This window comes from Rhipicephalus microplus, chromosome 9 (assembly GCF_043290135.1).
Source record: "Rhipicephalus microplus isolate Deutch F79 chromosome 9, USDA_Rmic, whole genome shotgun sequence".
NCBI classification, from domain to species: Eukaryota; Metazoa; Arthropoda; class Arachnida; order Ixodida; family Ixodidae; genus Rhipicephalus; species Rhipicephalus microplus.
This window is the reverse complement of record NC_134708.1, coordinates 99553638-99581209: the sequence shown is the minus strand read 5'-3', so window position 1 is coordinate 99581209 and position 27572 is coordinate 99553638. Positions and strand designations below refer to the sequence as shown.

The following is a 27572-nucleotide window of genomic DNA, read 5'->3' as shown; positions in this document are numbered from 1 at the left end:
TACAGCGTACGAAACAACAATTGAGCTAAATATTAGATGTATTTGAGCTTTGAACACTCAGAAAAAGAGCTACCAATTTATCTCCGCTTGTAGGACGCGTCATCGAACCCCCGTGAAGTGCTTGCTGATTCACTCGCCTGAACAACGGCGAAAACAAGAGCAAACACAAGCTCCGCGCTCTACAAAAAAAGACCCCAGTTTGCACTACTCTTGCGTAGTGCAAACTACTCTTGCGTAGGGCAAGTTGCCACGGACGTGGATGACTTCAGTTTTACTGATTTCTGCAGCTTTCGCAAAGGAGACTGGCAAGAGCGCTAAATACAGGCCGTTGCGAACGTGGGTATTCGAATACTCGCGTTTTCCACAGCCGTTCGCTTGAGTAAGTATGATAATGTAGGTCTCGTGTTACTGTTTTGAGTAGTCTTGTCGGAGAACTGTGGTAACTTTGATTGTGAAGCTTAACGGATCCTCTGTCCGCGGTGCACGAGGTGCAATAGTAGACACGTGACGCCTGGTCGCAATAAAGATCGCACACGCTGCGACCACCATTATTCTGAAGTTATCACCACCACACAGCATTACGTACACCAGGGCTTTGAAGGCTCTTTGAAGGCACTTTACCTAGACAACGCGAACACGGGCGTCTACAGGTAAATCACAAAAATATCGCGACCACAAACAGTTTTTTTTTTTGCCGTTGGTCTCCGACCTTACCGGAGCTCTCTCGAAGGCATCGGTATTGCCTTTCGCTGTACAATGAGAAACTGAACACGCATGTATCCCCACTCACAGTGTGCACACATGGAAGACAACCATCAAAAGAGCATTTGAAAATGCCCAATAAAACACTTCAATGCACAGCAAGCAACTGCAAGCAACTGCAAACAAGAATGCAACTGCAAAGCGAAAATGACCAGGGGCATTTGTGCCGGATAAAGTGAGCTTCGTACCACTGATCGCATAGATTCTTCGCGTATGCACGTGGTTTAGAGCTTGCCTCAAACACGATGTCATGGAATGCTCGCTTGCACCTAAATTGCCAGTTGCAGCATGCCGCAATAAATTAGACATTTTTTTGCATTTTGTCCGCATTTTTTTATGAGCTTCCTACTTTTATGAAGCGAGCTTGTATTGAAGGAAGAACCTTGCCAAGTCCATGATTTTCAGGAAACCAGGCCTTAAGACCAGCGAAAAAGGAGGGCCTACGCACGTTCGCTTGCGGACGACTCTCTGTGCACTAGGCTATTCTGACCGACGTGGCGATGGGGGCGCTGGTGGCGGCATTTTTCGCAGCGTCACCTGGGCAGAGTCTGAATTCTATTGGCGCAAAGTCGTGTGCGTTCACCTTTGAAGTGTAAATGTCACTGCCTTCAAATTGTGTACACGCCTATCAAATAATTTGCGGCTACGGAGCTTAAAGGGCCACTCACCATGGCACGTTTGAAGACGAGGGGGTGATTTTTTTCTCTCTTTCATACACACGATGCATCCTCCTCGCCCCTCATTTCTTGAACGTACGTGAACAGAATCAGCACTAAGCGCTAGAGTCTATCAGGATTTCGCGCTTCTCGGCTGCATGCTGTTATTTCAGCTTGCGCAGTTGCAAACGCCAAAAATGAAGTTTGATCGGTTGATTGTGCTGGAAATTCATGCGAGACAAAGAAGAACGGATAAGCGGCTGCATGAGAAAGCAGTGCTGGAGACAAATCACGTGTGATATTTCACGCATATCAATGAATTGAGAGCATGAACGCCGTAGACGTCACGGTAACTGCTGTCTGCGTCACAGCAGTGCGCCAAGAAGGACGAAAAGTATCAGGAAAAAATGTTGTGCTCTTTTTTTGTATTTTGGGAGTCTGGTCAGTGGCCCTTTAAGCTAGTTTCTATGCTGCGGCAATTAAAGTCAGTTCTTCCTTCATTGGGGAGTTCAAGCACACAAATAACCACACCCAGCGTTACGAAAATTGCTGTCACACTGGCTTTTTGAACACTTGATCGCACAGATAAGACTGATTGTGCATTTGCATCTCTAAGCAAACAACGTCACAGACCAAGCATGCACACCTGTGGGAGCTGTGCGTTTGCGCGCGTACCGGAAAATGCCTCGCTACTTTTTCGGTATATCCGGCACTACCATGTCCAGGACTCAATGTCCCAATGGTAGCGTGCGAAAATTTGCAAGATTGAAGCTTCCTATTTCCACTGTGCGATCGATCGTCTTTGGTTACGAAAGCAAGGCGGTTGTCTGTCGTAGCTGTGAGCAGAAAGGTTATGCTCCACTGATACGAGGCCAAGTAAGCTGATATAGCCAAGGATTTTAACATAATGCAATTTCGCCACATTTTGTTGCCTAAACAATGAGATGCTGCATTAGCTGCTCGGTAAAATTTAAATATGGGAGACAACTTTTAGCTGAGAATGCGAGTTACAGGAAAAATATATACACTATTGTACCACTGGCTGTCCGCAGAACACAATACTGGCACTCCAGATAAGCGCCAAAAAGAACCCAGTGTAACATGACTATACTCTTAGCGCTAAAGACTGCTCGCTTTTTTAAAAAAAAAAACAAATGTTTTACTAGAATCCGGAAAAAAAAAGAAGCGAGCATCACAAAAAGCACCCACACCATGCGGGAAAACTCACCTCCTTCGGTCGAAACGTGAACTGAATTGAAGGTATTCCCGCATAGAAGGTGAAAGCTGCGTGGTCTCCCACACCGTGGATCAGCGGAATGCTGCACACAAAAGACTCGAGACATTATAGAGTGCGCTGGCAGCTTCGACATAGTTGTGAGTCCTTGTCAACACGCTTGCGAATGACGAAGGTACGCAATACACAGACGATGCTAAAAGGTTCATGAACTACGGCTCAACATTGTCGGTAAGCGTTGACGGAATGAACTAGTGAAGAAACATAACAAAACCTAAACTTGAGCTAGCAGGTCATTCTTAGTAATAAAACGTCAGCGCAACCAAATATGGACAGAGGAAAGTTCCGTGTACTTTTTTTCCCTCTGCCTGAGTGTGGTTGCGTTGCTGTTTCATTTTGAAAGAAGAAATACTCTTTGATCTTTTTAATCAACGTATGGCATGCCTAGTGTTCATTTGCTGTGCGAAAACAAGCACCATATTGAATCACTAAGTATACCTTAGAAATATTTGTTGTCAATGATTCATTCTGTTTACTGTTTAGTTAAGTTCATCAGTACTGCCACTTTTTCTGCCTTGTTTTGTTGGGATGGGCGGCTAGCCAGGTGGCGTTTGTATGACAGCTTTTTTTTCTTGCACTCCCCTCCACACATTGTATCTCTGTTCTTAATTAAAAAATATCAAAGCGTAACTCTGTGGTGAAATAAACTTCAACTCTACCTTCAACTTCAGTTCTATGTCGTATACGGTTGAAAACACGTCATGCCCATGCAAAAAATGTATATTTTTGTTTATAAGCCTCGAATTTCATCTTTAATAATTTATAATGCATGGAATCAAATACTCAGCCTCGCTCTGCTATAATTATCTGCCATACGTGCTCATTTACGAGTTTTCTCTAGATGTCAATCGTTATCACACAGTATTGAGGACGTAAATATTTATTTGATTGTACTTTTAAAAGCGGGACATTATCTTGAGGCTGGCGGAAGTGGTGGAATCTCGATAAGTACTTATCCCCTGTTGTTGTTTTCTCATGTACAGAAATTAGGTGTGTCAATATATATATACACACCGAAGAAGTTTTTCCAACGGGCCAAACGTACTTGTGAAGAGAAAAGACAAAACGTAGTGGTTGTCTTAGTTTTATTTCCCACGGTTTTGACCTTCGTCATGCTTTGCGAACAAGTGAGCAAGTTCACTTATATACACTGGTTATTATTGATGAAGCTTTATCCGCAAAAAAGATTATTCTGGCAGAAACCCGCAAGCACGAGCCACACGGACGTCAACGTTTCCTTTCACGCTGGCACAGAGCTGGTGCCCCTCTGCTCCGGTACAATAAATCCCCACGCACAATGGAGCCAACCCGGCGACTTAAGAAAATGACACGACAAGGAGGTCATAGCATGGTTGAAGGCGTGATACGTGAACTGTTCCACGACCACGGCATCGTTAGTCCAAAGGTGGATAAATGTGCTCAACGTCATAGTTGACGGGAGTTGTTTGTCGCACCACACGGTAGGGGCCATGGTATTTTGACAAAAGCTTTGGGGAAAGACCGGAAGGGGTGGACGCCGAGCCAAACCAACATTCCTTGGTTATATTTGGCACTATACGCAGGAGCATAGTGGTGAGTTTTCTGGCACCATTGGTCTTGCGCGATAAATAAGGCAGCGAGTTGGCGACACTTTTTGGCATAAGCACTTGCTTAGGAAACAGGCGTTCCTTCGAAAACATCAGGTCTGTAGGAGAGAATGGTGTCAATGGAGCAAGGTGGTTTTCGTTCATACAGAAGGAAGAACTGAGAGAAGCCGGTGGTTGTTTGTGGCGCAGAGTTGTACGCGTACGTGACAGAAGGGAGCACCTGGTACCAATTAGTGTGTGTCAGACGCGCACAGGCGAGCGCGTCTTCTCTAAGCCAGAAGAAGCTTGTTGCGGCTAACGCTTCACCAATAATAACAAGTGTTTATACGTGAACTCGCTCGTTGCGATTGGTGAAAACGTGCTGGGTAACGCCCTTGAGCTCCGCAATCATAAGCTATCATCCGATTCCAGAGTAACCAAGCGCTTTGATCCCCCACAAGCCTCTTCCACGCCGCCATCTGCCATGTGCCCTGGTGTACTTCGTCTGCGTGACCCACCAGTCCACAACGGCAGAAGGACTGGCTGTCAGGGTAGTAGCGTGCCAGCGCGATTAACAAGTGGGATGACCCTGAGAAGCTGACTCACTTCATCTTCTACCTGCCAAATTTGGCCAGCTTATTGTTCATCAGCCACCAAGCTGAAATCTCCAACTGGTCGTTTTTTTCAAAGAAGCCATGACCTCTTTTTTTCCGCCATCCAGCTATGCGCAAGCTTCACGATGAACTTGGCTTGCAGGGATTGTTTCAGCGAAATGGATAGAGCTTTACGAGCTACATTGAGGATTTGATTGGAGTGGATGCGAGGATGACGGAGGCTGACAGAATAAAGCATATAATGAAAGATATTGACGACGACGCTTTTCATATGCTTGTGGCCAAAGACCCACAAACCTTGGTACAATCATATATATATATATATATATATATATATATATATATATATATATATATATATATATATATATATATAATTGGAAAGGAGTGTTTTGGGACGTGAAACCCCACTTATCAATCAATCAATCGAAGGAAGTGTATACCTACGGGCTCGTTTTTTCGTGTTTTGACACAATAATAATGACATCTAACAGACAATAGTGTCAAGGAAAATACAGACGAAGTTATTAGACCGAAGTGTAATGAAAATGTGAAGAAAGAAAAGTGGGTGAAAATGTAACTTGCTCGCAGACTTCGTGCCTTTAGGTTGTATACGAGGGACTACTGGTCAGCTGCCAGCTCGTAGTAAGTTCACGTGCTACGTGACGACAAACAGGCTCATCAAGAGTGTGCCACACTCACCACCATGGCTACAGCTGGCGCTCACTAACATTCCCACCTTTAAATTCACATATATAGCCATTAGAGTGGCGGTGGGGAGAGCTGCCGTGGTAGCTGAGTGGTAGAGCATCGAACGCGTTATTCGAAGGTCGCAGGTTAGGTTTCTGCCCCGGCAAGTTATCTTTTCCTCCACTTTTCTTTTTTAACAATTTCAATATATATATATATATATATATATATATATTATATATATATATATATATATATATATATATATATATATATATATATATATATATATATATATATACATATGTGTGTGTGTGTGTATGTGTGTGTGTGTTTGTTTTTGTGTGTGTGTGGCCAGCCGGTACCAGCATCGTACCTGCGCCTGCGCTCTGTGTAGTTAAAAGCCCTTTAGCTTAGGCAGCTAGGCTGCACAGCCATGCACATAGAATTTCCTATATATGCACGACAGGGTACTCTGGCACTAGTGTCCACGGGAGTTTAAATGCATGGTACCTCAATGAGCGTGGGAATTATACGTAGTACGTTGATTTGCCTAACCTTCCTACTTTACGTTTCGTTTGGCTTCGCGTGGCTTCCGGCCGTTTTTCTTTCACGAAACAACAGTCAGCAATAGTTAATTAGTTACACTTCACCACCCCAATTTTTTAAGCTCACCATTTCAAAGCCGGTTGCGAAGTTCAGAACGGTTTGATATTTTATTAGAAACAAAACCAAGACAGAACAATAAACAAAGCCACAAGTGCTATTCGAGGTCTGCAAGTACGAAGGCTAGGCAAACTCATATGCTACCCGAAACTCCCATGATCGCTGAATGATTGCAGTGACAGAGTTCCCTCTATTTGTTTTAAGAAACTCGACGGCCGTGCAACCCCTGATGTCTTGTGCACAATCACTGTCGGAGGCAATCTTTGTCAGCGGATGACTTGTCCCTATTGTAGCTTCAGTTTTCGAAGCTTGTTCCAAGCATTCTCCCGTTATCTATGTATCAAGCGTTAATTACTGGCCCTGACACTGTAGGAAAGGTCTGCTCGCACTACGAATGAGAACAGAGCTTCGTGTATTCGTGTTTTCCATCCATCCAGAGTTCCATCCAGAGACACTGGATGGAACTCTGGCGGTAGTGTCTCTTGAAGCTCCCACGCACGGCATGTCAGCCAGCATGAAAATGATAGGTTGTACGGGGATTTGCATAATCATCATGCTTTTGACTCCATTTGGTTTTGTGTGGCTTTGAGCTGCTTTGTCACAATGCGACAATCCGCAAATGTTCTGCAGTTGGACTTCACCACCCTGACCTTTTAGTCTGACCAATTCAAATCAAGTGTTGAAGTTCACAACGGTCCCATCTTTTTTTTTTAAACAAAAATAAACCACATGCAAAACATAGCCATAGGTGCGTTCCAAGTCCTCAAGTTGGAAGACTAGGCAAATTTATACAACTATGATTGCCATGCGGGCTGAACGAACGTATCGCCACAGCCCCCACCCCCCTCCCTAGCTAATTTTAACAAACTCTATGGCACCGATATAAGTGACATTTGAACGACACCACAGCGCTAAGGTGTCTTACTTACCGCGGCTTCTTTTTCCCTTCTGCCTTTTCCCAAACGCTACGAAGCTTGATGTTACCATGTGGAACCTGTGAGTAGGACACGCGAACACTTTTGACCAACCGAAAAATGCGGCATGTTATACACCTCTTTCGTACGACTCAACACCTGGCGAGAAGCGACTTATGTGGCACTTAGCGTCCGTACGGTCACTTCACGTGGTTTGTTTCTGTTCAGTGCCAAAAAGCACAAGTATATCAAAGCGTGAAAGGAGTCCCTAAATTTAAATAAAAGTAAGACAACTGAATAAATTACCAGTACTTAGTTTAAAGTAATTTTCTGTTTTGTCAATGACAGATAGCATAGAATGTAGTACAAGGAACTCACGCTTTTTTTTTATCTTTTTTCGAAAGGAAGCAAATGGGGAAATGGGGGCAGAAAAAAAATCACATATGACCACATATTTTCGTGGAAGCAGCTGCTAGACAGTTTTGTGGTATCCCATTACGTTATCTCGATAGGGTTTCCTCCTTAGTGAACATCGAAAAATTGGCATGAAAGGTCGAATCAGAGTTCACGGAACGCATTTTGAATGCACCGGCACATTTTTCGGGGAGAATGCTTAAAGGCACATGAATCCCTAAAATATCTAAAGATACAGCAGAGAGAAGAGGAAAAGTGAATTTCCTTTGTTGGCAGCCGTCGTGCAACGAAGATACGCTCAAACATGAACCCTGTCCGTAATCTGCTGACTGGCGTAGAAAAAAAGAAGACTGTACACCCTGGCAGTCATCAATGTGTGTCAATACCTGCTTTGCTGCCATGTAGACGACGTCGCGTAGTGTGGGAGAAGCATGAACAGCGAACCGAGGTCCTGCAAAAATTACCAAAAAGAAAAAAAACATACCTACTACATAAGCCGAAGAGAAACGCTTTGATCTCAAACAACAACAACAACAAAAAATGGCCGTTCCAATACGTACAGTGGGAATCAATGATATGCGAAGTACGAATGAAGAAGGTTCATTTGTCTCTTTTAAGTTAGCACACTATTAGGATCCTGGCGTAAATTATGACGTACATGACTTTCATATCATGATTATTATGTTTCAACATGTCATTTACCTTCTCCGTCTATTCACGTCACGTTATACCAAATTTGGTATATGTGTAGCAAGCGAAACGGCCACGAGCACTTTATGACCATAGCATGTAGTCCTGTTTTACATGACACCCATGCCGTCATTATCATGTTTGAACATATCATTTACCCTCGTATATTCACGTCACGTGATACCAAAGTTGGTATATATGGAGCTAGCGAAGCGGCGGCGAGTGCGCTATGAGCGTACCATGCAGTCATCTTTTACATCACACGCATACCTTGATTATCATGTTTGGACGTGTCAATTACAAAATTTGGTATATGTGGAGCTAGCTAAACAGCTGCAAGCACGCAATGAGCATAGCATGTAGTCATGTTTTACATGACACGCAGGTTATGATTATAATATTTGCAGCAGTCAAATACCATCGTCATCCATCGACGTGACAAAACACCAAATTTGGTTTATATGAAGCTAGCGAAATGACCACGAGCGCACCATGAGGGTGGTGCGTAGTCATGCTTACATGACATGCATGTCATGATTCCCATGTTAGGTTTTGCCCTTTATGTTCGCCTTGCAGTCATGTCATAGCACACATATTTTGCAAAAAAATTATGTGAACCAAACCTCCACAACCATCCATCAATCCAACCCCTATTTCTACAAATGACATCCCGTCTATTTTAGCTCGGTTGATTATTTCTTCATTATATGCCATTTTGCGTCTAACAAACAAAAACTGTTTTTAGAAGAAGTGGTTAACAATTTACAGTGCTTAATACTATACTATGGGAGAGCTGGAAGCCGTCGCTGTCGCTGTAAAGAAAAACTAGCACTTCTATTACCCCTTCCTTGTTTAAGATGTGCGAAGTATTACGTGGATCAAAGGATATACTACTGCGATTTACTGGCGGGTGCATGCTTTAGAACACATGGTTCTCGAACTTCGAACAGCTGAGCAGAGCCAATATCGTTACTTTACGGATGCTGCTTTCGGAGACGCTTTTGTATTCTTCACCAATACACCATTCTTGCAATTAACGAAAATTGATTTAGAGAATTCGGTCCCTCAAATGCGTGCTTGAACTTGTGAATACAATCGTATTCCACAAAAGTTGCAACTTACAGAGCAGGCCAAATATATGTGTAGTGTGCGGCTAGTAACACTCACTATCGACCTTGTAGTTGAGTATGCTAACTTGGCATTCAATATGTTGGACGCGGAAGAAAAGGAACACAGATAGGATTTTAACCCATTTCTTTCAGCGGCAGAGTGCTTGACATGGAGAGAGCTAGATTTTTAGGTATATATATATATATATATATATATATATATATATATATATATATATATATATATATATATATATATATATATATATATATAGTGGGAGCAATAATTCAATGGGCCAGTTAGTCTTCATGAAGGTATGGGATATGGCACAACGGGAGCGTTGTCAACAAGGATAAATATATTTATTTCCCAACAATTTCGGGAGGGGTCCTCCCTTTATCAGGGGATGAGTTATACTGACATGAACTTCCAAACTTCGTTGCTGCCGCGTCCCTCTCGCCTTAAAAGATGTTTGCGAGAGTAAGAGGGAACTAAAAGAAGAAAAAAAACAAAAAATGAGGAAAAAAGACGAAAAAGAAAAAGAAAGAAAAGAAAGAAAGTAAAAAAGAGGAAGAACCACTGTCAACACTGAGAACGAAACCAACTGTCCGTGTACCTCCACATACGGTTCTTATCATGTGCTGTTCAGTTCTCGACGCGTGTCAGGCCACCCAAGATTGTCGCCGCGGTGCTGGGAGGGTCCATGAAGGCGTGCGTAAAGAAAGGGTTTCTCCGTAATGGGTCGGTCGGCGTGCGGCGTGCGTAAAGGAAACGTTTCCCGTTAATGGGTCGGTTGGCTCTTTGCCTTTAATCTTCGTCCGTTTTCCTTCAATGGTCATTATGTGGTAGGCGAACAAATAGAAAATTCAAGTGGGACTGCAGTAGCTCCACTGCTCTGCAACAGGAAATTAGGAATGAGGCCGTACAAGAACGCCAGGGACCACCCATACCACAACCTAACTTTGAGGAGAAAAATGGGAACTCGAAACTACAGTGCAATGCTAATCAAAACATCCTTACTCTCGAATATGACGCTGACACTCCCGTGCCACGTGATAGCCAAGAGCAGCCGAAAACTTATGAGAAAAATGTCCTCAATCTGTCAAACACAACACTCACACCTGCTCAGCCTCAACTTTTGTCGAGAGGCTTGACCTTTTGTCCATCATCCGGTAGATTCAATGAATTTGAACTGTACCAAGACCTCACTAACTTTGCGCGTAATCTCCGCCTCCGTGAATACTTTCATGATCGCAAGGACTGTACGGACGAGAACAGAGTGTTTGGTGGTGACAAATCATGGTTTCCGGGTGAGCAGAGGGACAAACACCTCGATATGTATATATCAGCAGTTCAAAAAGATATCATCAGAGCGTATGAAAAAAATCGGCCATTTCGAAACAACATATCAAAGTCAGAACAAAGGACACTCGATGAACTACGAAAAAACACTGGAATTACTATCAAACCGGCTAATAAAGGGGGCTGCATAGTAATTCTAAACACGTCGGACTACTTAAAGGAAGGGGAACGACAGTCATCAGACACAAAATTCTACAAAGAACTTCCAACGGACCCGACTCCCGAATTTGAAAGGGAGATAAAAGTAACCTTAAACAATCTCCGCCGTGACGAGAAAATTACCGGTAAAATGTTAAAAGCAATGTTGCCAGCCCATTTTGTTCCCGATCGATTCTATTTGCTCCCCAAAATACACAAGGCAGGTAATCCGGGACGTTCGATAGTATCCAGTAACAGCACATCAACAGAAAATATATCAAAATTCATCAATTCCTTAATGAAAAACATCCACCCAAATTTTCCCTATTACCTAAAGGACACAAACCACTTCATCTGCGAAACTTCAAGTCTCGACATCCCAGGCGGCAGTTTTCTGGTGACCATGGACGTCTGCTCACTGTACACTAACATACCCCACCATGACGGAATAGCGGCTATGGTTTCTGAATATGTAAAATCTGACTCATCAACTAGTGTAAGTGGCGCGGTACTGTTTACACTTCTTGAACTTGTACTAAATTATAACCATTTTAAGTCCAATGGCAAGCATTTCCTTCAGGCCAGTGGCACTGCAATGGGCACGAAAATGGCCGCAAACTTCGCGAGCACCTTTATGGCTTGACTTGAAATCCCCTTCATTGAGGGACGCACCTTGAAACTTTTCTACTACAGAAGATACTGAGACGATATTTTTGAGATATGGAACCATGATGAGGGAAGTCTTTTCCGCTTCATAGAGGATTTTAACAAGTGCCACCCGTCAATAAAATTCACGTACGAAATTTCCAAAACTAGCATTAACTTTTTGGACGTCACTGTCACGGTCGAAAATGACCGCTTGTCAACAAACCTTTACAAAAAGCCTACAGACCGTCAAATGTACCTACATTTCAACAGCAGCCACCCAAAGCATTGCAAAACGGGTATTCCATATTCTCAGGCCTACCGGTACCGAAGAATATGCACCGATATGCGGGAATTCGACAGACACGCGGAACACCTAAAGGATTCCTTATTGAAACAAAATTATCCGGGAGACATTATTGACGATGCCATACTACGTGCTCGCAACGTGAACAGGAATGATATAATTAAGGGACCAAACAGAGTATCTAAAACGACTTACCAAACGAACCTTGTACTAACTTACTCCTCATCAGCGCCACGAATCAACAACATACTTTCCCGCCATTTCAACATAATCAGGCAAGGCAAACGACTAACTTCTATTTTCGCGAAGCCACCTCACGTGTTGTACCGCCAGGATAAAAATCTGAAGGACATTCTTGTCAGAGCAAAAACAAACACCCACAAATTTCAATCAGGGTGCCATCCCTGCGGAAAAGCTCGATGCAAGGTATGCCCACAGATGGTCACAACACGGGAATCCAAAGCGAACTTCTCCGATTTCAAATTCTGCATAACTAAAAGCCTTAATTGTGACTCCAGTAACGTAATATACATGCTACATTGCAACATCTGTGGACAAGAATATATCGGCCAAACAGGCACGCCATTTTGGCTGCGGTTCAATAATCACCGGTACCACGCCACTTCACTGCCGAAGCTACCTTTATCTAGACATCTGCGCCTGCCAAACCACAGTTTTGAAAATATCAGCGTAACTCTTTTGCAGTCCGCTTTCTCGAACAGACGCGAGTGCGAACAGCGTGAGGCATATTTTATTTTCAAATTTCGAACATTAGTAGACGGCATCAACGAGGACCCCGGAAAACTCAACTGCCTCCGAGAAGTAAGCCAGGAGGAAATTGGTGACAAAGATTGATAGCCGGAGACCATGCTTTTTTTCGGACTGACTCGTACGTGTACACTGTCCTTTCTTGTTTTTTCTTTTTTTTCTTCATTATTTTTCTTCCTTTTTTTCTTTTTTCCACATGCACATACAAAGTGTTTACGTTCGCCTACCACTTGATGACCATTGAAGGGAAACGGGCGAAGATTAAACGTAAAGAGCCGACCGACCCATTAACGGGAAATTCTTCCTTTACGCACGCCGCACGCCGACTGACCCATAACGGGGAAACCCTTTCTTTATACACGCCGTCACGGACCCTCCCGGAACCGCGGCGACAATCTTGGGTGGCCCGACACACGTCGAGAACTGAACAGGGCGTGATAAGAACCGTATGTGGACGTACACGGACAGTTGGTTTCGTTCTCAGTGTTGACAGTGGTTCTTGCTCTTTTTTACTTTCTTTCTTTTCTTTCTTTTTTTTCGTCTTTTTTCTCCCACTTTTTTTGTTTTTTTTTCTTTTTTTAGTTCCCTCTCACTCTCGCAAACATCTTTCAAGGCGAGAGGGACGCGGTAGCAACGAAGTTTGGAAGTTCATGTCAGTATAACTCATCCTCTGATGAAGGGAGGACCCCTCCCGAAACTGTTAGGAAATAAATATATTTATCCTTGTTGACAACGCTCCCGTTGTGCCATATGCCATACCTTCACTATATATATATATATATATATATATATATATATATATATATATATATATATATATATATATATATATATATATATATATATATATATATATATATATATATATATATATATATATAGGCAGGCATGGTGGTTGAGTGGCCGTAGCGTTGCATATAGTCTAGTAGATCCTCCGTGAGCGGTCACAACGTGGTTTATTTCGACGTTTCGGCCTAGAGTCTGGCCTTCATCAGGAATAAAGATACAGTTTGTCGGTGCTCAGCTTTATACAATCTCAAATCAGAGGGCTCAGCTTTATACAATCTCAAATCAGAGGGCTTCTTTTCTTTTTTTCTTTTCTTTTTTTTCCCTCTTACCTTGCCCTCTGATTTGAGATTGTATAAAGCTGAGCACCGACAAACTGTATCTTTATTCCTGATGAAGGCCAGACTCTAGGCCGAAACGTCGAAATAAACCACGTTGTGACCGCTCACGGAGGATCTACTAGACTATATATATATATATATATATATATAGCAACGACAGTTGTGGTGGAAGGCAATGCAGTTATGCAGTTTATACGTTATACGTACCAGACGCGCAGCTGTCCACACTGACGTAGCCAATGGCGCCAGAGTCAAGCAGAACTATATTTTCCTGAAAGTGGTAGCAAAAAGACAATTAAAAGGCACAACCTGATTTCTTATGTAATATTTTGAATATTGCAAATGATTTCTGCATCCGCGAAAATTTTTGTGCAAAAGAAAAACGATTACTGCTTCTGGGGGCGTTTCGTCCATGACTCTAAGGCTCCCAACCAATCGAAGGCTGTCAAGTTTGTGAGAAACAAAGAAGGGGACACGGATCTGATCGTCTCGCTTTATCGAAGGTCAAAGAAACAATCAGCGAGCTTGGCTCGTGCTCGTACCCGCAGCCTTTTTTTTTGTACTAATTCTGTTACATTCCTGCAACCAGCGAACTTGCGCATGTTTCAAGAAAGCTGTGAGTTGTCCAGGAGGTGTTACACGGTGACGGAAGGGCCTTGCCAATGATGAAACTTCGGGACGCGGTGGCTTGTCTTGTGCAGGAGGTTAATCATACTCGCTGAAATTTCAAGATGAATTCGTGGTCACGTTTTTGCCATCTTCAGGTAATACTGAGAACTTTTGCGCTTCTTGCGTCGCTTGTAGTAGGATGAATCTGATCTTCGCTTGCTTTCGTAAATTCGCGAGGTTTTGAAATAATTTTTGCGCTCCTTAAAAGTCATACCCGTCTTCAGCTCCTGGTGTTGCATCCAGAGCTTCTGTATGTGCTGCGCGGTCATTTGCTGCTTGTCCACTTTGGAAGTCGGGTAGTTTTTCGCATGTGCTTGGTTCGCAGGTGCATCCGACTAGCTTGAACACTTCGAAATTCGCAATGGAGCTTCTTCCTTGCTTCACGAGAACAACCATGACGCCGATGCATCCTGGTTCCATCAGGTGGCGACCTCGCCAAGAACAGGAATCTCGGCCGCTTTCGAGTGAAGCAGAGGTTCGTCCACTTGCGCGCTTGTTCGTAGCACATCGTCGGTATCCATTATGGCATCGCGGATGACGGCTTGGAACGAGCTGACATTTACGGGTGCGAGAATCTCAGCCATGGCTGCATGTATGGTTTTATCACTGCAGGAGTCTCCCGATGAGTTGTTGGTCACGGTGTTCCCGCTTCGCGAGAGTTCTAGTTGACGCCGGTTTCCTGCATGATGCACATGGCGCAGTACTGCAGCTGTGTGGTGTAACGATCGCATATCCAGTGAAGGTCTCTGGCGTCAGGCGCCATCGCCTGGTGAAGTTTTCCGGTTTCGCAAGCGCTTGTGGGGTGCACGTACTTGGTTGAGTGCAGCTTGTAGCACCGCTGCAGCTCACTATCCAGATCGTCTACTTTCTTGGGCTTTATGGAAGACCAACTCGAGATCGTGCCACCAGGACAGGCTTGAGGAACATGTAGGGACAGTAATAGGACTGCACGTATTGTTGCTTCTGGGTCAAGTCCTTAAGGCACATGGTGCCGCTTGATGGATAGTACAAGAGTTCGTCGTCTGGGTCATGAAAGCAGGACGGACTTGCAAAGCAGCGGCTCAGGTTGTGGGAAGCCGGATCTTCGCAGTTGATGCACATGGTGCACCCAGGGTTTTTTGTAGTCATCGACCTCTCCATGGTGCACCTTCCGAACGAATCCTTGCGCCCAAGTAGCATGAATTGCGTGGACAGCGACAGTTCTTCCAGCGTGTTCTCTGAACTCTTCAACTGGTGGGGATGGGTTCGTGGTGAGTTGTCCGTAGGCTTGTGCGCGAAGAACTGCGTAGCCTGGTTTAGACCAACGCGAGATACTGGGATGACGAGACGAGTCGTGATGCCGGTTGATGGCGAAGTCGCAGTTCGCTGCGACGTCGAGACGAGAGTGGTCGTGAGGGTGGCTGGCCTTGGAGTCTCGGCTTGCTGTGATGTCGAAGCCAGAAAAGTCGAGAGAGTGGTCGAAAGCAAAATTGTGGCCAGCTCCAACATCGAGGCGAGAGCAACCGATAGGCCGGTTGAAGGCGAACTTGTGGCCGGCTTCGACATCGACGCGAGAGGAGTCGACAGACCTGACGAAGATGAAGTAGCCGCTTGCTTCGATGTCGAGGTGGGAGGGGTAGAAAGGTTGATCGAAAAAGACGTCGCGGTGGGCTGCGATGTGAATGCGAGAGGCTTATGGAGTGCAGTGGTAAGGATGGCAGCCGATGCTGGTGGGGTTGGCGGCCACAACTTGGTTGCGTGGTGAGCTCTCTCTTGAGCGCCAATGAATTTGTTCTCAAGGTCACTGGCTCTGGTCAGGTCACCTTCCAAGTCCTCGTAGTGAACGTAAGCATGGATCATTCGGTCAATGTTCATTAGGTTAGCGTTTTTTGCGACGTTAATTGCGTGGAGCTCCTGGGGCCTGAAAGCGGGGGTCGTGGAGTCGGCCAGGATTTCGAGCACCAAAATGTCCTTTGTGATAGCTGTCCGCTAGAAGCAACGCTGTACTCGGAGTTGGCCTACTGTCGAAGTCGAGGGCCAGACGACGGGATAGGTTTCAGCCCCAGAACAAAGCAAAAAAAACAATAGAGGGGACCCGGACCAAATCGTCTGGCTTCATCGAACGTCAGTGGAACAACTCAGCGAGCCAGCACCCCTGACTCGTGCTCTTGCTTGCCACCCGTTCTTTCTCTAATACTTGTAACAAAGTTTATACCTGTCCTATTTATCAATAAAAAGTACTGCAACATTTTTATCAGGCTGCTACTATTGTGTCTGCCTATGCTACGTATGTTCTGCCGGGAATCTTCAGCAATGTTATTGGGTCCCTAAGGAATATTGTCGCGTAGTGTTTACTGTTGAGAAAGCATTCCCAGCTGTGAAAACTGTAATCTTTCCTGGTCAAGATTGTGCCAAGTGAAACAGGTCAAATATACTACTAAAAATGTCCCGCTAGAGTCCCGATTTCCAAAATATTGTACATTGTGCGGTGATCAAGTAACGTCATATACTGAAAAACTACGTGAATCTTTTCCGCTTTGCCCTCAGAAAAAGCAGATCTGAAAATTTAACAAAAGTTTATTACCCTAAATTCACTCTAGTTCTAAGGAGGATATACATTGCCACGCGTTCAATTTCCAAGTTTTGTTATCGTCCCAAAACACTACACAATTCTCAGCGCGAACCGCGCCTGCAGTTTTCGAGAAGCTTCCGGACTGTAGTAGATCACTTCGATAAGATCACGCGCACTCTGCCAACGGTACAGATTATTCTGGAACCTACGCCACCGCCAGCGATAACGCTAGAACATTCGACGGCAAGGGTGTAAATTCCGACGCGCTTCGCCGCTTGTCAGTTGTTGATCGACGGCCGACGCTTCATTCGCCGCGATCAGTTCAAGACTGCTACTGTAATCGGACTTTCCGTTTACCGGGCACAGGTTCGCCAAAATAAACAGTTAAATTCCAACGCAAAGTCTCCTGTCTTCGGCCACGTCACGACCCCTTGACAATATGCTCGTCATAAATTAATAAAACTGCACTCGTGTAATCAGAAAAAAAATCGTATAAACAGGGACCAGCGTAATTGCTTCGGGAAACCAGAACTAGAGTGATGGCTCTTGCCAAAGGGGAATAACTTATGAATTCTAATATTCTTGGATGGCTCCTCAAACAACAAAAGCAACCTTCACTTTTTTTCACCTTGACTTGGTCAGTGACTGCATCTACATCCTAATGATACCTGGCCGGACGAACTTTCGTCAACTCTTGGCTATATAAAGTGATCATAAGAGACTGTGGTGACATGCACAATTTTAATAAAGAAGGTAAAGTGAGTGGAGGTTACGACCTGATGACGTCCTCATGTGAAGTCATCATCGCGCCTCGAATCGCCAAATTTATGACAATAGTATGGCGTCATCGTGACGTCATTGTTGCAGCACGTCATGTGTTCTCACGCAAAAAAGTCACTACGCGAAACTATCGCATGATCAATGATGTGCCAACCTTGTAGACAGTACAATACCTAGTCAGGAGACAAAAATCTTCCAAAGCTGTCAATCTGGGAGGCAGTGAGGAGCTACGGTACGTGCAAAGAGCTTCCGGGAGGGGTAGGGGGCAGGACAAGGATGAGGACATCGACTGAAGAGACAACGAAGGGGGCTAAAAGTAATCGCAAGTTTACCGGTCTAGTTCATTCAAGTACCACTATCCAACCCCAAAGTTGTGCGTGCGGTAGAGTGGCCTTGTTATCTATTTTTTACATTTATTTTGCTTCTTATTTATTTACCTGTTCATAGTACGGTCAAGACTAAAGTGCTAGAAAGGCGAGTTGTACACGAGTAATCAGCAATGCAACAAAGTTTCCGTGTTTAATTCAAGAGAGCAAAGAGATTCTATGCTACGGCTAAAAGAACCTATGCGTTCGTTTTGATTGTGATAACTAATCGGGGATGACGGGTCTATTTCTTACTATTCTAGCTTAGGTCCTTCAAAGTGAAAGTAAATGTTGGCACTTGCTCTAAGTTGGGGGCTGTTATGTAATTTAGGCTATTCTGTGTTACTGAGCAACGGGAATATCTTTTTTTGCAGTCTCACTAGAAGCTACATAGTGAGAATAAAACAATTGCGAAAGCCTCACCGGCTGCATTCACTGTAAATTGAACGAAAGTCACACGTATGCATTTTTTTTTCAGTACGGTACCCGCGTACACTGAGTACAGTAGTCACCCGTACTGTAATATGGTTACGGTACCATGTCGTTACCATTTTCAGTTTCATCCCGCTCTGAAGAGCATTGGACACTATGCTGACAGTTGCGCAAGGACGCTTCCGGTTGAAGTGACGGAAAAAGTCTAGAGCCTTCAAAAGACATATTTGCTGGCTCACTCAACTGCGTTAAAAATAATAAGAACAAATGCGCGCGCACCACCACTTCATACTAAGATACAATCAATTCTGCTGGCGGAGACTGCTTGTGAAAACGCAACTACATATTCCTGAGAGAAAACAGCACTTTTATAGATAACAGGTCAAGTCAATCTTAAAAAAGTACCAGATAAATGGGGAAAGTATTATTCCGACATATAATCTGCATACTCACTGTTTTGCTTTTATTCATATAGCGAGTCGCATCCAACAGCGACGAAGCTGTTGATTTTTCATATTATTATTATTGTTTTATTCATTCATACTCATAATACTTTTAGTATCCTACAAGCATTTTTATTACAAATAAAAGAATTTTATCAACCAGCTGAAGTGCTAGAGTTCGTCGGCAAACTTGATTATATACACGTAATAATTGAATGTTCGTCGTTGCAGTCTTCTTGCTCATCTTTAAAGAGAAGAGTTCCAGCTTGTTATGACATTAGCACATGCCAATAAATGCTTATAACAATGGCTGTAGCTAAGATATATAAATTAAAACCCGGTCATGCGAGATGAAGAGCAAAGGAGCCACGCACAAAGTGCTTAAACAACATGATAATAAGTTGTTTAAGCACTTTGTGTGCTTAAATTGTCAGTCTTCTTCAATGCTTAAACAACAGCGCATGGAACATGACCTAAGAGTGGACGAAACATACGACAATGTCTCCTTTGTTTTTTTTTTTTCCTGGGTCTTGCGTTATGGGCTCGCATTTCAATCAAGGGACGCAGCAGGTTACCCTACAAAGTCACTCATTCACTTGTACATTTTTTTAAGACAACTCGAAGGTAAGAGTCATCTTGTTATTTTTTTCAGTAAATTAAAGACTTTGCTTCCCCACATCACACAACTGGTCTGCACGAAACATATTTGTCAACTGCCAACGAGACCAGTGGCTTACAAAGTGTTTTGCACATCACATGGTTTTACCATGCATGCCCCACCCCGGGATGGCCTACACCTGAGCAAAGCTACGATGTCGTGTTATAAAGTCATCATATTGCGTCGTCAAATGCTATAATGACGTCACGACTAAATTGCCAATTCCGACGACTTCCGCCATTTTTATGTCTTCATAGTGTGACGCCATTGCCCGATTTGTTTGCATCACTCGTGTTCACGATGACATCATCGTATGTCACTTTGCGCGTTTGATGAGGCATCTAAGCTTTCACCTTCGTGCTGTTATTAGCAAGACTATTTGCCGGCTTATATATAGTCAGTATTTGCCTAACGACATAGTTTAGCCACGAAGTAAAACGCACAAAAAAGAACGCACACAACGACCGCACGAGTGGCACTTCTAATTGAATCGTTCGGGGGGTTAACCCCAAATAAACAGAAAACATGCATATGCAGTCTCACCGTAAACGTAAGCTATCCAGCGAATAAGCAACCTGTTGTCCGATACATACAACCAAATAGCTGTATTGACAATACCACCTTGCTGCTTTTTTTATGTGCTAGGCTTCCATAAACTGGCACGTAGTTTAATCTTTTCTTCTGCCTATAGTTTATATGTCTTGAAAACATAGGTGATACTTGCTGGTTTAACAGTGAAGCAGTGAATGCGTGATCACAGCACTCTCTGATGGCCAGATAGCCTAAGGTTGTGATGAGACTGCGCACGTAGCACGTTATCTGTTGCTTTGATGATTGACGTACAGAATAAATCAGTTGGAAGCCCCGCTCGTCTTATCATTGTGTTCTTCCATTTCAGGTTGTTGTACTCCGGAATACGTTACCTACTCGTCTTAATATTTTAGCGCCTTTGTACACTCTTCCTTTGAACTTGTGGATGAGTTGTCTATTTTTGAGGGTCGAATGAGTGCTCTCACCTCCACCCACTCGCTGGATCCAGCGAATGCCATCTGCCCGGCCGCCCAAGAGGCCAGCACGATGGTCCGACGGGGAGCCCAGCCTTGCTTCATCAGGGTGCCCAGGGCGCGGCCGAGCTCGAGTAATGCCGCAGTGGCCGATGATGGCTCGATGGCTCCGTAACCCCACGAGTCATGATGCGTGCCCGTGATGACAAAGCGATCTACGTGGGAACGTGGCAATGTAGACGTGTTTGAAGAGCGAGGTCGTGGGATCAAATCCCGGTTGCCGCGCCTTAAATTTCGACGGTAGCGAAAATGTTCGAGCCGTGTACATAAATTTAAGTGCATCTTCAAGAACCCTAGGTGGTCAAAATTTCCATAGCCTTCGACTCCGTTTTCTCTCATAATCATATCGTACTTTTTGGCGTTAAACCCAGTTAATAATATTACTACAATATTGTAATAACTGATTGATTGATATGTGGGGTTTAACATCCCAAAACCACCATATGATTATGAGAGACACCATAGCGAAGGACTCCAGAAATTTCGACCACCTGCGGTTCTTTAACGTGAACTCAAATCTGAGCCCACGGGCCTACAACATTTCCGCCTCCATCGGAACTGCAGCCGCCGCAGCCTGGATTCGAACCCTCAACCTGCGGGTCAGCAGCCGAGTACTTTAACCACTAGACCACTGCGGCGGGGCAATGGTGTAATAATAATAATATCATAATAACCATAATATTAATATTATTAATTTTATTGTTACTGCGAAAAGCCAGCAATGTACCCACCAGCTCCAATATGACAGAAAATCACTGAAACGTGCGTTAAAATGTTCGCGCCGTTTCAGTGCCCTGAATAAAACAGCCAGTCCTGTCACATCACCGCAGTCACCTGTTTATGAATATTTACAGAAAGAAAGTGACAGCTTTGCCGCAAAGGCCAAGCAATGAACACGATAGCAACCATTTAAAAGATCACGCTCCGAATGGAAAGCAGATCTAAACGGGTCCCGCGTTTCTAGTGCACAAATTACTCATAAAACGTACTCACAGGTACGAATGCATGCAAATAAGCGTCTCATTTGTTAAATCGCTGAGTCTGAAAAGCGCGCACTTTCTCCAATGGTGACTTCAATAATTTCAGTGACCTTTGTGCGCCCGGTAACTACAGCAGAATCGTTCCACGTAAAGCCCGAGGCCAACCAAGGTGTAAGATCCTCCCCTTCTCGTCACCGTGAGATAAGGGTGAGCGAGGGAGCGTTGCTCCCTTTCTCTAATCCGGGGAAAGTGCTTGTGGGAGATTAGAAAGGGTGCCGCTGCGCGATGTGGCGACGTGCGCTCATTGCGCCATCTTTCTGGTGATTCCGAACAGCAGCGTTAAGTGGTAGATATAAATAGCTTGCTGTTTGAAAGGTGAAGAACGTTTTCCAGGTGGCTCAGTGGTTCACGCCTCGCTTTCACGACGCAGAGGTCCAACGTTCGATTCCGCGCGCGGGAGTGCTTTTTTCCAGGATTTTCTCTCTTTCTTGCGTTTGCATATATATAGATACGCATACTTGTACGGTGCGTGACGTCGACGTCGACGCCGGCGGCAAAGTACAGCAGAGATTTCCATATAATTGCTATCGCAATAAAACTGATGAGCAGTACAGTTGAATAAATGTGTGCAGCCACTAATCCGAAATATTTTTATCAACCCTACCTGTTATATAGTACGTGTATTGTGGAGATTTTCAGTAAAACAAATTGAAATGACGTAAACAAGCACTTCATATACCAGGAGAATCGGGGCAAGCTAACGCTAAGCAGTGTCGATATACATGGCTATCGCGAAACTATACAGTATACGTCCTTTTGAGTATCAGTGTTTTTGTAGTGAGACACAGTTCAAAGGTCTATTGGTATTGCAGTGCTGAAATAGTTTAAGATATACTGATTATATTTCGATAATTAGCAAGACACAGGTTTCTCACTATTCTTTGTTGTTGTTGTTGTTGATGTTGTTGTTGTTGTTGTTGTTGTTGTTGTTGTTGTTGTTGTTGTTGTTGTTGTTGTTGTTGTTGTTGTTGTTGTTGTTGTTGTTGTTGTTGTTGAAAGTCAACCAATGTATTTCAAAGGGGTAATTGCACACCGTGGGTTTACGACACAGGAAGAGTGGTGGAGGTTTTCCGAAATGCAGAGAATGATTCTTCGGGTAAACAACCAATGCCACTGATGGCTCCAACAATCTCGCTGTCTCGAGGACGGCTGTGCACCGCTAACTTTTTTCGCGTGGGCAGCCATACCGATATTTTATGAGACTTGCGCCCTGCCTGAAAAAACGCTTTCAAAAACACGGACCTTCGAGAATCTCTGTTGCTTAGGCACAGTTAATGCGGAAAACTTGTCGGTAATAAAGATCCTGTGTGTAAATATATTATTTTTTTCTTGATTCACAGGTGACTCTAGCGATACGCTTGAGTTGTAAGTTTTATTGCACTGCTAAGTTATTCACGTAATAGATGTCTTTGTAGAGCATAAGCATGTCTGAAAATAAAAAAAATGTATTCCGCTACTTGTGTTCTTGTATCTGTATTCTCGTATATGGATGCATTTACGCTTTTTCACAAGAATGTCTCAGGTAACCTTCTCCGTGCAAAACGCATGTATATCAGTGTGCGTATTCTGGAAATCTGGCACGTTATCTCGAAATCTGCATGACAGAATACTTTTTTGAGCATCTCTGCCCAACCCTCAGGTGACTGAAGCTTGTCCAGGCCGTGTCTGACGCACTTCCTTTCTTTCTTTCTTCATCAATGTTTTTCTTTGTTCCTTCCTTTCTTTATTTCGTTCTTTTTTTGCTTCGTTCTTTCTTTCGTTAGTTTTCTTCTATTTGCTTTCCTTCTTTCTACCGCATCTACCGCATTACGTCATGCTCCCTCGTAACTTCCTCAATGCAAGGCACTTGCTCAGTGGCACAATTCATCAGTTGTCTGATGAATTCATCATTCATCAGACAACGATGATAATTTATGTATATCAAGACGACAATAGAAGGTGGCAACGTGGAATGGCAACTTAGCTCGATAAAGTAGCCCTTTGCCATACCTGAAACATATCATCGCGAGTGGTTTCACTTTCAAAGAGCGTCTGTTATTCAAAAACATTGCACAAAATTACGTAAATAAGCAGTGCGCCTTCTTGAAATGTATTCTGTACACTCAACCGCGCTTTTGTTTTTTTCTTTGTTTTTCTGTTTAAGAGCCACCAATATTACGATGACCAAAAATCACCAGCTTCCACGTCCATACCCACTGATATAGAAGACTTGGTTAAAAGAATGACAGGCGTTGCCAACGGCAGACCGCCTTGCAGCATGTGGCGCCATCCACCTCATGTGCGCAATGCGAACGGACAGAAACCTTAAACTTCTTATTCACGGATTCCCTGTTGTACGTATTTTCTGGCGTTCTATGACTAGCATGTTTGAAATTAGTATGCAATGGCAGTCACCTCACAGAGAGTGGATTGGTGCTTTTGTAATATGGACGCGGAGGGGACTTGCGCACCTGTGGGGACGCCCACAGAGTCATGTTTGCTCTGCTACATCGCTTAAGATCTTGATCTTAACACATCTGAGCGAAGAGCTTGTCATTTTGGGGAAAGAAGCTTACCTACTGCACTGGTCAACACAATTTGTTCTTCTTGGAAAGAACAAAGTGACCATGCCTTGCCTTGATTACTGAGAAGGTAGGCTAGTGTTTGTAATATCACTGGAACTTTAATTTAGTACAGTTTATTTATTAATTTATTTATTTGCTTAGTTTGTTGTTTTTTGTTTCTCCCCATGAAGTGTACGTATACCGGCGCGTTGTTTTTATTATTCACGCTAGCATTTTTGTTTCCAGGTACAAACAGTTTCTATTGTCAAAGCGAATGTATATTAGGATATATTAGGAATGTTTTGAGTACAGAAGGGTAACAGGTGTATGTCTTCTGTCCCTGTGTGTTTATTTCGGAAATAAAATTCTCTTATACACTCAGCCCTGATTCTCTTCACTGATGGTACGACTTGCAGCTCTCAGATGGTAGAGTACTAAGTACTCTGAATCATTAAACTGTTTTTCTAAAAAATGACTTCAAGCTTTGCATAAGAACACCTCTTTAGGCTCATTTACTTTCCATCAAAATACTCCTCTACCTGTATAGTTGAAAGCAACAATGAAATTACTGTATGTACATCACAAAGCTTTTTGCTGATGAGGTTAACCGTGGTCAAGCGCTCACTTCACCTCGAAAGGAGGGGAACTGCGGGGATCGCATAAGGGTCACGGTGTAAGATACAAACAATTTAGGGAGGGGGAAGGACACTTCTCGCCTTTCTTATTGAACGCGATCGACCAGATAAAGCAACAGAGACGCGTGCACGTCGGACCACTGCCGGAAGCGCACCAATTGGAAAGCCAGCGCAACTTAAAAATCGAAAAAAAAAATTCACGCACCATTTCTACAGCAACCGCTGAGGCTGGTGGAAACGCCGGCGTTTCGAAGGTGTCGCGTTTTTGACTCTCTATAAACAAGTCATTCGACCGCTTCAGTCACTAGCGTGACTTTTTGGCGCGGTTTATGAACTAACAAGTGGCGTTTCATGATTCCCGTTTGCAAAATGAACTTGTGATGTGGTGAGCAGCCATGACTAAAATCTGCTGAAAGAAGACATCCACACAGTGATTGAATATGGGAAGAAAGTGCTTCGTTAATGGTTGCCGGTCAGGTTACCCTGCGGGCCAAGAAAAAGTAATATTATCCAGTGCTCCTTCTGATCCCAAACGCCTCAGATCATGGGCTCAAGCGGTGTCCAGGAAGCAGCTTCCGCTCAGCACAAAAATAAAGTCTGAAGCAAACATTTAACAGTTGAAATGATTCGTCGTGAATGTGTATGAATATATTTGGACGCACGAAGTTTAGTTTTATTTTCATGCAACGCAATGTTACTTTGCAATAAATATTGTTTTTCTTTCAGTTACAGGCGCAGTGAGCTTTCTTTTTTTCCACCACATTACGTCATGCATTCACTGCTTTTTGTGAGCAAATTTCCAGTGGAATTCCTGAAAAGGTCCTCTGATTGTTCAGCGCGAAAAAAAGTACTGTGCCCCGCGGCGGTGGTCTAGTGGATAAGGTACTCGGCTGCTGAGCCGCATGTCGCGGGATCGAATCCCGGCTGCGGCGGCTGCATTTCCGATAGAGGCGGAAATGTTGTTGGCCCGTGGGCTCAGATTTGGGTGCACGTTAAAGAACCCCAGGTGGTCGAAATTTCCGGAGCCCTCCACTACGGCATCTCTCATAATCATATAGTGGTTTTGGGACGTTAAACACCACATATCCATCAAAAATATTACTGTAATCCTCTTCCCGTTCACGGTAAGAAGGGATGGTGAAATAAGCGAGGAGATATGCAGAAGTCCCCCGTAAATTTGTCTCCTAGTGGGCGATCCAACGGTCGTGAACTTTTCGCCGTCTAGTTATCATTAGAGCCGCGAAAATAGAATTTGGCGCCACACGGGATGGTATCTATATAATGCACGCCACCAAACTGGTCCAGGCATTTAGGTGACTGCTTCTCCTTTTACGAGCAGTCCTGTGGTCTTGTTCAAATACGGCTTTGCTTGTCATCAAAAGCATGTGCGCCCCCCCCCTCTTTCCGCCATTCGCGCGATTCGCACATCCAGCTTGCCGATACGAGTGTCCCACCAACCATCAGAGACTGCACCAAAACTAGCACATTTAAGTAAAGAACCGCTTCATATAAAATCCTGGAAAAAAGGCAGTTATGTGCGTGTATGTTAAGCCCCAAACAGTGTTTAGTTCACAGGACGTGCGAGAACCACTTTGAATGTCAGCATGCGTTCCATAGTGAGGCATGCAGACTGTGCTTCTCACGTGAATCAAGCCCCCGTAATGCTTGCAGACAACAGTAATCGATTTTTCTCTCTTTGGTTTGAGCAACGCTCCTGTGCCATTTATTTCAAATTCACCACGAAGGACCACTAGCAACACCTCTTTCTGGCTTCAAGTTGCTCTACTCGCCGATAGGTACGCGCTTCCGGAAGTGGTCCGACGGGCGCGCGTAGCTGTTACTTCTATGTGGTCGATCGCGTCTCGCGAGTGTCCCCACATAAAGTGTTTGCATCTTACACCGTGGCAGGGCAGGCATATAATTGATTGATTAATTAAAATGTGAGGTTTAACTTCCCAAAACCATTATGAGAGATGGTGTAGTAGAAGGCTCAGGAAATTTTGACCACACACACCCATACTCGAGCGAACATTATGTGTGTATATAATTCATAGCAAACATGTAGCTTATAACCAACGCTTAGGAAAGCTTTTGTATCATGGATTGCAGTTAATTGCCATAGTAGATGAAACGCGATTTGCTTCTGCTGGCATTCTGCTGTATTCGGAGAGCACCTTCACACATTCTAAGTCAATTAGGCCATCATTTAACGCATGATCCACATATTCCTACAGTAGCTACGCTGCTCGGCCGCCAATCCGAAGGGCAAGGGTTCGATGCCGGCCGTGGCAGTCGCATTAGGACGAAGGTGAAAAGGTAGAAGCCTGTGCACTGTGCGATATCAGCGCCTGTTAAAGAACACCAAATGGTCAAAATCTCTGGAGCTTTCCACTACGGCGACCCTCACAATCATATCGTGGTGTTTGGGACGTAAAATCTCAAATATTATAATTCTGTGTTCCTTTTTTGCTGCATATTCCACCTGATCAATCGTCACCTACACCCTTCTCAGGCACAAAAGCACCCTTAGAGACAATTTTAGGGTGCTATCGAGGCAAGCACCCAAACAAAGCGGTGCTTTTTTTACATCGACCATTTATGGGTGTTAATGGGTGTTGCAAAGGGTGCTTTCCCATAAAAGCACCCTTTTTACACTCTATTCGGTGTGAA

General features: G+C 44.0%; 1 protein-coding gene across 1 annotated transcript in view; it reads right to left on the bottom strand.

Annotated features, from left to right (window-relative positions):
* The window catches only part of LOC119164677 (aminopeptidase NAALADL1-like), a 96226-nt gene that overhangs the window by 9653 nt on the left and 59001 nt on the right, over window positions 1-27572 (bottom strand). The window contains exons 12-16 of the mRNA XM_037416895.2: window positions 20637-20839; window positions 13930-13993; window positions 7962-8026; window positions 7177-7241; window positions 2647-2737 (exon numbers count right to left, since the gene is read on the bottom strand). Coding sequence (XP_037272792.2) covers window positions 2647-2737; window positions 7177-7241; window positions 7962-8026; window positions 13930-13993; window positions 20637-20839 — 488 coding nt within the window. The remainder of the gene's footprint in view (window positions 1-2646; window positions 2738-7176; window positions 7242-7961; window positions 8027-13929; window positions 13994-20636; window positions 20840-27572) is intronic.